The 12,713-nt window shown below is 33.0% G+C and overlaps 1 protein-coding gene across 4 annotated transcripts in view; it reads left to right on the top strand.

The window, feature by feature from the left end:
• Positions 1-12,713, top strand: part of LOC145284483 (nonsense-mediated mRNA decay factor SMG5-like) — a 1,021,751-nt gene that overhangs the window by 142,282 nt on the left and 866,756 nt on the right. For all 4 annotated transcript variants that reach the window (XM_080133345.1, XM_080133343.1, XM_080133346.1 and 1 more), the window contains exons 13-14: positions 2,136-2,238; positions 7,313-7,807. In XM_080133345.1, coding sequence (XP_079989471.1) covers positions 2,136-2,238; positions 7,313-7,807 — 598 coding nt within the window. The remainder of the gene's footprint in view (positions 1-2,135; positions 2,239-7,312; positions 7,808-12,713) is intronic.

Below are 12,713 nucleotides of genomic sequence, written 5' to 3'. Positions count from 1 at the left end.
GTAGCAGTTCATAATAAACCACTTGACAACTTGTCCACCAAATACAAAGCCTAATCTTGCGTAGGTGCATAGGTGATCTTATGGTGTGAGGGACAGCATCCTGAGGAAATAACCAATGTCCAGGAGTTTCATACAAAACTCGCTTTTCATCATTGGTAAGCACTCGATTGAATAAGGATGCGGTATGGTGGCAAGATCTTTAAGCACTTCCATCCTTATCACAGCTGTCCAGCTTATAACTGATGTCCGGGCACAGTGTGCATATTTCTTATCACATATGATGTTTCTGTTTCCAACTGTCTGAATTTGAAAACAATTGTTACATGGATTTTGTATATATTTCAACTTCATCCGGTGACTAATCAAAAAATGAATAGAGCTTTTTTGGTTACCTAGTATTTTGAAATGGCAAATTTTAATTGAAAGCAAGGGAGATAAGTTAGTTGGTCTAAAAGAATTTGTCAGAAAGCACTGCTCCACATTAAAACATAAATCTCGATAATTCAATAAACTTTTATTTTTACTTGTAATTATTTTTCTACTTGATCATTTTTTGTAATTTTTTTGAATTGATGCTAATTTCGGCATGACATGTAAGTACCTAATAGTTTTTATATGGAATGCATTTGTTTCAAATCATGCTATTCTGCAGAAACGTCACATTCTAATACAAACTGAGTATCTCCATTAGATTGCTTATAATATTTTACATAGAATTTGTTTGGTTTTAGGATTTGGCTTTGACTTAATCATTATATCCTCAGAGAGACAGTCAACAGATTTTAAAATCCTTATTTATGAAACACTTAAAGAACTTTATGAGATGATATTAATGACTCTAACTTTACTAGTTGATATTGGAATGAATACCATTTAATTAAAAGCTGAATTATACTACTGTCCTCTAATAAGATGAAAGAAAAACTAATCAAGAGAAAAAAGTTCCAATGCAATGATTAAAAAAAAAAGTAAAAATAAAATGACAAAAATGAATCAGACATAGAGAGTAAAGAGTACTAGCTTACATTCCAGACTATGTATGGAGTACTGCTGTCATATTAGAGGGTTCTTGTTAAGGTGCAGAAATAAATCTGTAATTTGATTGGTCCTTTCCTTTTCTTTTTTGCAACTTCTTTGTCTTGGACATGATGTTGTTAGTGTCAGTCTTTTCTATAAACACAATTATGGCATATGTTCTTCAGAATTATCTGATCTGTTCCTTGATTTCTTCCTTTTTTTTTTTTTTCAGCCCGTTAAACTCATTAGTTTAGTGATCTCTAGCAATTGGCTGTTTTGATACCTCATTGTAATACAGTTTCCTATTCCAGTAGTTTTTTCCAAAAACTGCAGGCTTGTTGAACTTTCTTGCTGCTGGTTATTTTCCTCCTACCTATAGTGTTGTTTTTTTAAGACCAAGGCCAATAGGCATCTCCTGTCTTTCCAGTAATCATATTTTGTCGTTAATTTCTTGAATTAAATCGGTTCACACCTTGTCTAGAGTGATATTCAATTAAAAAAAAAAAAAAACGATTTTGGTTTAAAAAAATACATAAAACAAAGCAAAAGCATCATGATTAATTATAAATTAAAGTGTGTTGTATCATTATAAAAAATTCCAAGGCTAGCAATGGTCCACGTCTTTCTGAACAGTATCAGTATATAAAAACAAAATTGTCCCAATAGAATATTAAGCTTGCCTATCAATCCTGTAGGTTGCTTATCGTATCCATTAGGTCAATAATGCACCTTATTATTTTGAGAAAGATGACTTGGCAGAACTTCAAGTATCTTCATATTACATTTCTAAGATTTTGGTTTTTGGTAAAACTTTAAAATTATAAATTTTCTAATTCACTAACACAAAACTGATTGCCTCATTTTTGATTCACATGTTTCAAACTGTTGTCGTCATTTTTTCTCCCTTCCTTTCAGAGCTAATCATTTGTAAATTACGAATTGAACCTTCCATTTAATTTACTGGAAGTAAATTTTAATGTCTTAGAAATATTGTGCAATAGCATCTGTTGCTGTATTTGAATGTTTTATCATTTTGTGGATTATTTAAAATTGAGTAAGGTGAATGGAAGGACCAAATTAATGAAGCTTGCTTAAATAATATTTTTTGTCTTTAACAGAAAAAGCTATGTTTAAGGAATCTGAAAAGACGTCGACGTCGCCATCACAGCAGTAGCAGTAACGCTTCTGCTGTGTCTGATGATGATTCCGATCTTAGTGAAGGTAAGTTCAAGAATTATCATTTTTTTTGTTCTATTCTTTTCATTTTTAAAAATTTTTTTTCATTATTTTCTTTTTTTTTCATTATCTTTTTTTTATTTATTTATTTAAAAAAAATTTTTGTCTTTGTTTTTATTGAAGGCCGCTCAACATTGCCTGGTTTTAAAATATGCTTGAATATGATTTTAATTCATGCAGATTCAGTATTTATTATATTATACCCAATTTATAGTAGTAATTTCAAAAGTTGAAAGATAAAAAAATAACAATATGACTTGCATGCCATCAGCTAGAATCAAAACCAAGACATATCACTCTGCAGCATTATTCATCATCATCTTACGCAAATAAAAACTAAAAAAATAACATTAAAGCTTTAAATGTATAGTTGCGCATGCATAGAAGTAACATGTGTAGTTGACTTATGCCTGCCAAGTTCCATTTCTTTTTTCTTTTCCAATTTTGACCCCTTGTTGCATTGTGAGGGTCCATATAGATGTAGTGAGTGTATACACGTTTGTATATACGTGTTACAGTCATCTATATGACGTGTGTGTATATATGTGTTCATCTATGACTGTCTACCGTTGTCATCATCTAATTTAAAGTTTGTTGTGTGTGTATGTACAGTTAATTACGGGACAAGAATATACACAAATACGTTTTACAATACAAAGAACGAATAATATGTATCTGGGGTTGTAACATTGGGCCAAATCGGGAACACATCTGGTCCCGCCTTGATCTCGTTTGATGGAAAGCTGCAATGGAAACTCTTCCCAAGGAAATGTCTGATCTCGGGTTTTATTTTCGGCAACTTTTATTTCCAATGTTCCCCAATTTGCTGCTGATCCTAGACTAACACATTCTGATCCCCCTCTACTGAGAACCATCACCATCCGACTCGAGTTGCTCTCTCTCACTTCAAACCTCCAACTTGTCTACTCTTTCAGCAACGTTTTTTATGACTGATTTCCATTGCTACCAATTCACCGCTCTCATGAAAAGAGAAGAAACAAGTGAAACAGAAAGAATGAAAGGGAGATAATGGGGGGGGGGGGATTTTATTGAAAGCAGATGAGTGCTGTACATTGTTATTACATATGTGTATGTTTATGCGGGCAAAAAAATCAGACTGAAATTAAACAAAGAACAAGTGAATTTACTTGAAACCTGGAAAAATCATGGATTACAATAGAAAAATGCGAGCATGAAAAGTAATATGGTTAAGCTTAAACATGGAAAAGTAAAGGATTAGTTGTTAAAACTGGAAGAGAAAAAGGACAAGATATTCTAGTAAAAAATATAAATTTATAACTTAAAATATTGCAGCATTAAGATTTTTTTTTTTTTAATTCAATTTAATATTATATAATCAATTAATGCTGCAATATTTTAAGTTACAAATTTATTATATTTTTTACTAGAATATCTTGTCCTTTTCTTTTCCGGTTTTAACAACTAGTCCTTTATTTTTCCATGTTTAAGCTTAAACATATTACTTTTCATGCACGCATTTTTCTATTGTAATATATATATATATATATATATATATATATATATATATATATATATTACTCACTAAGTCTTTAGCTCAACTAATAAAATAACATTTAAGCAAAATTGAACTATTCATTAAAATTTAAAATTCAACTTGGTGTTCTAGGATCATACACGGATTCAAATGTTTCTTTAACAGTTCAGTGCTTCTTTTTAAAAAAAAGATTTGTCTTGAGTTTCCAATGCTCTTCAGTTTTTGATATCACATCTTCAGTGGAGCTAAATCTATTTCTTTATTTGAATCTTTGATATTGTCTTTTGATTGACTGTGAATTAGTGTTGCACTCACTTTGTAAACGCTTTTCTCTTTGACAAATGTTCATGCAAGACAGTGGATACTCTGCGTTTTGATAATTTCAAATCCTCTCCTCTCACGATCAGTGATGAACAGTTTGTGGGCATTTATGATTTCTGCGACAACTGCTGAATTTGGGCAACCTGAGTGCTCAACATCATTCACGTTTATATGAGCACATTGAAAATTAACATATCATCTCAACCATTGTTTTCAACAGTAGAGAGTCCAAATAACACTTATCAAGACATTGCTTTGCTTGAACAGTATTTTTTCTTATCTGAAAACAATGTTTTCTTAACACAAAATTTGGATTTTTCCATTGTTTTGAAAATGTGCAATGATAGTTTCATTTAAATAACTAATTTATAGACTAGTAATCTGATTGGGCTCCAATTAAGGCAGTGCCATTTGAAGGTTAGTACGTTATAAAAATCATGGATTTTTTTTTTTTTATTAGTGGTGCGATCTATATCTTAGGCTTACGACTTATTGAGCTATGTGTTATTGAAAGACTTCATTAGACTCGGGTAGAATTTTTTTTTAACAAAATAAAAAAAGATGAAGTATTATCTCTCTTTACACACACACACACACACACATATATATATATTTTATTAAATAAAATGTTTTTTGTCTATTCTGTTTTTGATCCTTTCCAGCTTCTGAATCATAGAATAGATGGAAAAGTATTAAAAAATATTTATAAAAATGTGTAACCCATAGACTCTCACAAAAAAATAAAATTAATCATTTACTATAATAAATTTCAAATCTCTAACCTAATTATAAATAATAACTTCTTCCCTTTGACTGACTTGCTTAATAGGACTAACTTAGTTTAATAATTCAAATACCTTTTGGAAGACTATGTCTCCGACAGTAAAGGTGAAAACATATACATAGGTTTGACTGCCACAACATTTTCAAGGAGAATAACCATGCATTGCTCCAAAAAGTGCTATATTTAAGCATCTGACAAATCAATATTGCTGTCCCTCGTCTCAATTTAGGAAGATTTTAGTTGACAGCATATGTATACTTGAACAGATCAACAATAAACAAAAACTTCAAATACTAGAAGCATTACTAATAAAAACTAAAGAACCTATTATTAGTGAAATGAACTTTACCTATAGTAGTAACATCGTGAAATGTTTGTAAAGTTATTGAAATAATTAACTAATGAAATAAATATACACGTTATAAAAAAATGATTTAAATTGTTCAAAACCAGTTAGATTAATCCAGAAGGATTGGAAAGTACTTGGACTTCTAACAAATATGGCAATTACATAAGCCAGTTCCTCTCAAAAGTGAAAACAGTTATTTGAAAGTTGGAAAGGATCAAAATCAGATATAATTGACAAAAAAACATCTATTTTATTCAATGAAATATGCTTAAGAGAAAAAAAATGTTGCCTATAGAGAGAGAGAGAGAGAGCCTATCAAAAAAGGTCAATGAAAAGATAATACAACTGTTCCTTCTTCCCTTCATATTTTCAACTGCATTCTAGGAAGATTTTATTCTAAATTATTTTCTGACTGCGAGATTCATTTGAAGTTCTGATGAGACATGGAAATTTTTAAACCTTGATACGATCAGCATGAATTCCTTTCTTTATATATAGTCATCCACATACAGTACTGTTTCACTGTATCACAGCTCATCAGTGCGGCTAGCCAAAAAAAATTAAATAATTAACGTTCATTTTTCAAACGAATATGCAAATTAGTTAACATTCATGAAGTTGCTCGCATATCCATAACTGGGTGTATTAAAGTTTGTTTTAATATCAATGTCACAGTGAGAAAAATAAAAACTCAACTTTATATATATATAGACTTATATGTAATATACTGAGTTCGTGTAATTCAGTAAATTTTCATATACCAATAGGTTTTAAGCCAAAAATGGTTAACTTAAGGATTAAGCTACAAAATTACACACACAGTATATATATATATATATATATATATATATATATATATATATGATTTTTTTTTTCTAATATCAATATTGTCAATTTATAATTTTGTAGTCAGAACAATCCAAATTATTGATCCTCATTTTGAAAATTTGAAATAAAAAAAATTGTCTGTGTGTATGTGTGTTTGTATGCTCAGTTAGAAATCAAAAAATACAAAACAAACACCCACAAAATTTCTACTTTCTTAATAGGCATTAACCTGGGCGAATAATATCTAAAATTTAGAAAAAAAAATTATTCATTTTCTGGAGATCAACTGGGTTAGGTTTCATAAACAGGAGTCGGTTTTTCTAGTGTAATTATGCATGAATTTGGAAAGAAAATGTAAACTGATTACTTGCGAAATCTATTGTAAAGAGTTGTGTGTGTGTGTCCAGCTAGAGGGGAATGAAATAGGTAGAGGAGGAAGAGGGGTTGGGAGTGAAAAAGAGAGAGGGGGACAGATAGAAAAGTAGAGTGACAAACATTTTTGATAGAAATAGTAGTAATACTGGTATTTAGTAAAGCCAAATTAACACTTCTAATTTGTTCAATAAAATGTTAGTTCCTAATTTGAGCATTTGTTGGGAGCTTACAAAAAGTATTTAAAGGAAATTTTAATACAACAGAATAAATTTTCTTTACGATATTACTGTTCTGTTTTAAAAAATTTTATTCAAGTTTTTCTTCTTGAATTTGAATTTTTAGTTTTTGTCAAGAATTCCTTACATATTAAAAAAACAAAATAAAGGAAAATCTTTATGATGTACATATTCATGAGGAAACGAAAATATATTCCAAAACTCATGTAAAATGATGTAGTTTTATTTTTAAGAATCAAATTTTATGAATAGCCAAAGAATAGCTGACTTGTCTGCCAATTTGAAACAAATAAAAAAATCAAAGGGAGGTAACTCAACAACATAATTCAAACTTGTCTGATTTATGTTGTAATGCCTATAAATTCCTTTTAATCACTTAAAAATGTTTTTATTCATAAAATATAAATACTTGATCAATTAATGTGATTTTTGGGATATGATATTTTCGTTTCATCATGGGTATGTACACCGTATAATCTTTTAAAATTTTTTGTTTTAGTAAAGAATAAATTCTGGACAAGATACAAATTTTCTGTGACAATTTCTGTATGTCTTGTTTTATGGTAGACCAGACTAACAAAAAGAATAATTATTGGCTTTTAGCATGTTTATTCATTTCTTATTTTTTTTTCTTTGTTATTTGAATTCAGGAGGCGAAGATGTGAACGAAGATGCTGATTTGTTGTCTGATGAATCCGATGAAGACCTTGGAAGTTATCTTGAACACGACTCTGATTCTGACCTTTCGGACACTCTCATCGATGGACAAGATGTACCTTCCACTTTTTCATTGACAGGCCGGAACAACCAACTCTTAACAAATGGGCCTGGTTCTGCTGACCAAAGGTCAAATGTTGCTGCGGCTGCGGCGGCCGCAGCAGCTGAGGCAGTCGCAGCAGCTGCAGGCATGGATGGCAATTGGAACCTGCGACACCCAAATTCTCGCAATAACATTTGGACCGATGCCGCTACAAATGTAAGCCTTGTGCATTTCTCTTCTGAACTCCTGTCGAGCTCTGCTACATTCCTTGGACAAAAACTGGAACTAAATTTGAAAAACTCCAAGATGGATGGCGCTGACAGCTGCATGGATATTAATTTGTATAAAGATAACAATTTGGATCCGAGGAACTCAATCATTTCTGGTAAGCCATGATTACAATATTTTGGTTTTTACTTTAGAGTGTTTTTTTTTTTTTTTTTTTACACAGTGATCACCACTTCTCAAGGCCCGGAAGCCACTCAGGGATAAGGGTTATTGCAAGTACATTACGTTAGTATGGAGATTTGATGAAGTGTTTACTTAAGGGGGCGGTTCATTAGGAATTTGTTAACGTTGGACTTGAAGACATCCAAGTTGTAGTCCGGTGGGAAGCAGGCAGACGGAACAGAGTTCCACAGGCGTGCAGTTCTAAGAAAGAAGCTTTGTTCATGGAATCCACGTTTTGATTTAGGCACAGATAAAGAGTGGGGGAAATTTTTCACAGTGGATTCAGCTAGACGGGTGTTTTTCGTGAAAGATTGACGAGGGGGGACCAGAGATTGGAGTTCAGACGAGCACCTGCCATGGAAATAACGATAAAACAAGGATAGGCTCGCAATGTCTTTTCTGTGGGAGAGAGGTTGCAGGGTAGAGAAACGGGCATCCCCCACTAAGCCACGAAGTCTATTTTGTACTCTGTCAAGGCAGAATAGGCTGTTTTTAGCAGCTCCTGCCCAGATATGGCAACAGTATTCCATCTGCCCAGATACGGCAACAGTATTTCATCCTTGTTTGTTTACACTTTTGAAATAATTGGTTTTGGAATAAAGATAGAAAAAAGACATTAAATAAAATTTTTAAATACAAACTCTGGTAAAATTTCTTTCATGCACTGTTGCTGAAAGATCAGGTTGTCTGAAGATACCAGTTTCCTGACCCAAAGTACACTTTATTTTTTTTTTTCATTTTCCTTTGCAAAACTCAATCATAGTCTGCAAAATCAAAAACAATTTTCCTCTACAAAACAACCAAACCAAACACTATGAATAAATATTTGAAGATGTAAAGAAATTGAAGGTACCAAAATAGCTGGATTCAGTATTAAATAATCCAAATAGGGTTAACATGTTAAAAAGCAAAACAACCAAGCCAAGCAACATGAATAAATATTTGAAAATATAAAGAACTTGAAGCATAAAACCTTTTTCCAGGATTACTGGATTCGGCATTAAGTAATCTAAAAAGGGTTGATATGCCGTAAAACAACATAATAAAAAAATTATCAACCTTTCATGTAAGCTTCTCAAAGAATACATCCTATAATCAGTTAAGAAATAGAGTACAAAGTACTTACTCTATGGTTGACTGGGATAGCTTCTGCACATTTATATCAGATCCACCTCTGCGTTCCATGTTTAAAAAAAATGTGTCCTCTATAGTATCAGACCTGATGGAATGGTTAATTGTAGGTATAGACCACTTCATACCCTTTAAAAAATTCTAGCAAAACCCTTACAGCCAGCAGTGGTTCTCTCCAGAATGTGCTTCTACCATTGCATGCAGAAATCACTTTTTCCATTGCTTCCAACATAATAGATGTACTGAGACTAAAGCTGCTTTCAGGAATGCCAGCAACCACTGTAAAAGAGTAATAAAGAACGCAAGAAAGTTGTATGCTCAGTTCGTTAAGTCCAAAGTAACTGAGCAGCGGCTTGGTTCCCGCTAGTATTTCCTCCTGTATCTGAAAACATGCTATGCAACATACAAATGTCTGTACGTGATGTTGCCAAGCTAATCAAAAACCTTGATTCCAGTAAAGCAACTGGCTCTGACGGCATTCTGATTATAGTGCTGAAAAAGCTTCAACCAGAACTAGCTCCCATACTTACAAAGCTGTTTGAGCATTGTCTTAAGGAGAATTGCTTCCCAATACCCTGAAAAATCTTATTAGTAATCCTCATATTTAAGAATTAGGGTGATCAGTAATCTCCCTCTCAAGACAAACCAATAAGTCTCCTGTGCGTCATGAGTAAGTTACTGGAATCTGTGTTAAATAGAGAAGTAGTCAACCACCTCAGCAAAAATAACTTTCGTAGTGACATGCAGATGGTTTCTGTTCAGCTAGATCTACAGCAGATGTCTTTACAGTTATATCTCATAGGATTAGCAAATCTCTTGACAGGGCTTCTTTTCTAGGGCAATTGCTATTAACGTAACAAAGGCCTTTGATGGGTATGACATAAAAGTCTACTCCACAAGATGTCTAGCTATGGTATAGCTGAAAATGTCTTCTCAATTATTAAATCATTTCTGTGTGATAGGTTCATAAGAGTAGTGATTGAGAGACAGAAATCAGAAGCTCACAGTGTTAATGCTGAAGTCCCTCATGGGTCCAACTCTCTTCCTGATCTACATCAATGATCTTCCAAATAACATCCTAAGATCATTTGTAGACATTTATACTGACGACATTACCATCTATAGCAACACTTCAAAGGCTGTAAATGACCAAGTTCTCTCTGATTCGCTCTCTCCTCTGATCTTGAGCATGTGGTACAATGAGGAAAGAGGTGGCTGGTTAATTTTAATGCATCTAAAACTAAGCTTCTATCGTTACATCATCAATGCTCTGATCCTGGTCTGGCATCAATTAAAATGAATGGCTCCTGTCTTATTGAGGCTGCATGTTTTGACAAGCTTTTGGGTCTGACCTTTACTCCTAATCTGAAATGGAACACGTACACCAAATCTGTTGCCAGGGTCACTGGAAAAATGATGGGATCATTTTCCCCCTCTAGTAGATATCTTACTGCTGATGCAATTCTCCACCAGTATGAGAATCAAGTCCGTTCAAGGATGGAGTACTGTTGCCACATCTGGGCAGGAGCTGCTAGAAAGATCTTATCCTTCCTTGACAGGGTTCAAAATAGACTTCATAGCCTAGTGAGGGATACCCTTTTCTTTTTTTTCCCTGCAACCTCTTTCCCACAGAAGAGACATTGTGAGCTTGTCTTTGCTTTATCATTATTTTCATGGCAAGTATTGGTCTGAGCTCCAATCTATGGTACCCCCTTGCCAAACTTTCACGAAAAACACCCGTTTAGCTGAAATCACTATCAATAATTTCCCCCACTCTTTATCTGTACTTAAACCTAAATGTAGATTCTATGAACAAAGCTCTTTTTTAGAACTGCACGCCTGTGGAACTCTCTTCTGTTTGCCTGTTTCTTAGCTGACTACAATATGATTGTCTTCAAGTCCAATGTAAACAAGTTTTTGTTGAGCCGTCCCCTCAAGTAATCAAGTAAAATTTCCACTACTGATGATTACTATGATATTGTCTTATTAATTACTGTACATTCTTATCCTCCAGGCTTTGATAAGTGGTGACTCTTTTGGGGAAAAAAAACAACTTCATCTATGTCCATGCTATTAATAAAGAGAACTTTGTCTGCGTGTGTGTGAGTGAGTGACTTCCTTCCTTATGAACTCCTAAACAGCTGGGTGATATTGTTTGAAATTTCACACAAATGTACTTTAGAGAGGTTTTGTTTTGGAATGTCTTCGATAAGTACTGATAATCAAAAAAAATTCGATGAAATAAGAAATAGGCGGTTTGAACTAAACTTAATGCCTTATATACCCTAATATCACAAATGCATTTGAGAAATTTTATCACCGCACAAGCAAAAAGACCCAGGATATAAAATCAACAGTAGACTCTTTGGTATGACAGAGGTGCGTTTGAAATAAATGTTTCTATTTATAGCACAATTGAACCATAATACCTGACGTTTGCATTTTAAACTTTAATTCAAGCCGTTATATAAAAATAATTTTAGAAAATCAACAGTAGATTCTCTACAGTGCAATGTAGACTACAATGTCTTGTGGACTAAGTAACTGCTGTGAGCATTGAAAAATGGGCAATTTTACTAATTTCGATGATGATAAAATATGGGAGTGTGAAAGATTCGTTAATCCTCATTCATTCCTGAGCAACATTAGGTCTGCTTGCTAGTCAACACTTGAGGTCTCCATAACCCGTTAAGTTACAGATACTATCACCACATCTCGTTCAACTGATTTTCTGATTTTCTTCAGGTGATTAACTGCAATGGGATAGGAATACTGAGCCTTGTAACTGTATCTCCAGTCATTACTGCCTTCCATAGTTGTTATCTCACCACGTTTTTGACCAACTAATCCTCTGACCTACTTGTGCAGGATTGAAGCATATAGATAAATAAAAATAAGGGTTGATATGTTCAAAAACAAAACAACTAATATCCAAATATATTCAAATAATCAATTAAAAAATCGACTGCAGAGTATTTTGACGCTTTATTTATTGATACTAGATGTATTCATAACTTGTTGAGTCACAGATACTACCACTATTCTACTTTGATTTTTATGCTGAAATTTATAAATTGTAGCATATCTTATAAGACATTCTTTTTTGCATAACTAAAACTAAATATCTTCTATATTATTATTATTATTATCTGTATCTTAATGTGATAGCGTGTGTGTTATTTATTTTGTGTGTCACACTTACATTCGAGTAACTGTCATTTAATTGTTATGGACTTCCATTTCTTGTAGTCAAGCAACGGCATAATCACATTGACACACCGGTTCCCACTGTATCATCGAAGTTAAGCAACGTTGAACCTGGTCAGTACTAAATCGGACTTCCAGGTGCTGTATGTGCTCTCCGCTTATCTCAGCATTGTTTCCAGTCGTCCTGGACTTTTCCTTGCCACTGGACTCAAACAGTGGCGATTCAGGAGAGGTGTGGTTGGGATTGCGCAACCCTTGCCTCACAATGACACGCGGTATCCTTTGTCTTTCGAGACTGAATAGAGGCATCGCAATCGTCATTTCTTGTAATAATTTTACTAAGAATTCTTCATAAGTTTTGGTTTTAGCTGAAGAAACTCAAGTTATATATATATTTTATCATAAATTTTGGTTTCAGTTTGGATTCAAGTTGATGCACGCAAGTCATATGGATATATTTTTTTTATTTTTGAAATTGTAACTTTAATCGATAGAATATTAAC

This window comes from Euprymna scolopes, chromosome 9 (assembly GCF_053919585.1).
Source record: "Euprymna scolopes isolate OS-2025 chromosome 9, ASM5391958v1, whole genome shotgun sequence".
Classification (NCBI taxonomy): Eukaryota; Metazoa; Mollusca; class Cephalopoda; order Sepiida; family Sepiolidae; genus Euprymna; species Euprymna scolopes.
Note: the sequence above shows the minus strand (reverse complement) of the source record. Positions and strands in the feature narration are given on the sequence as shown.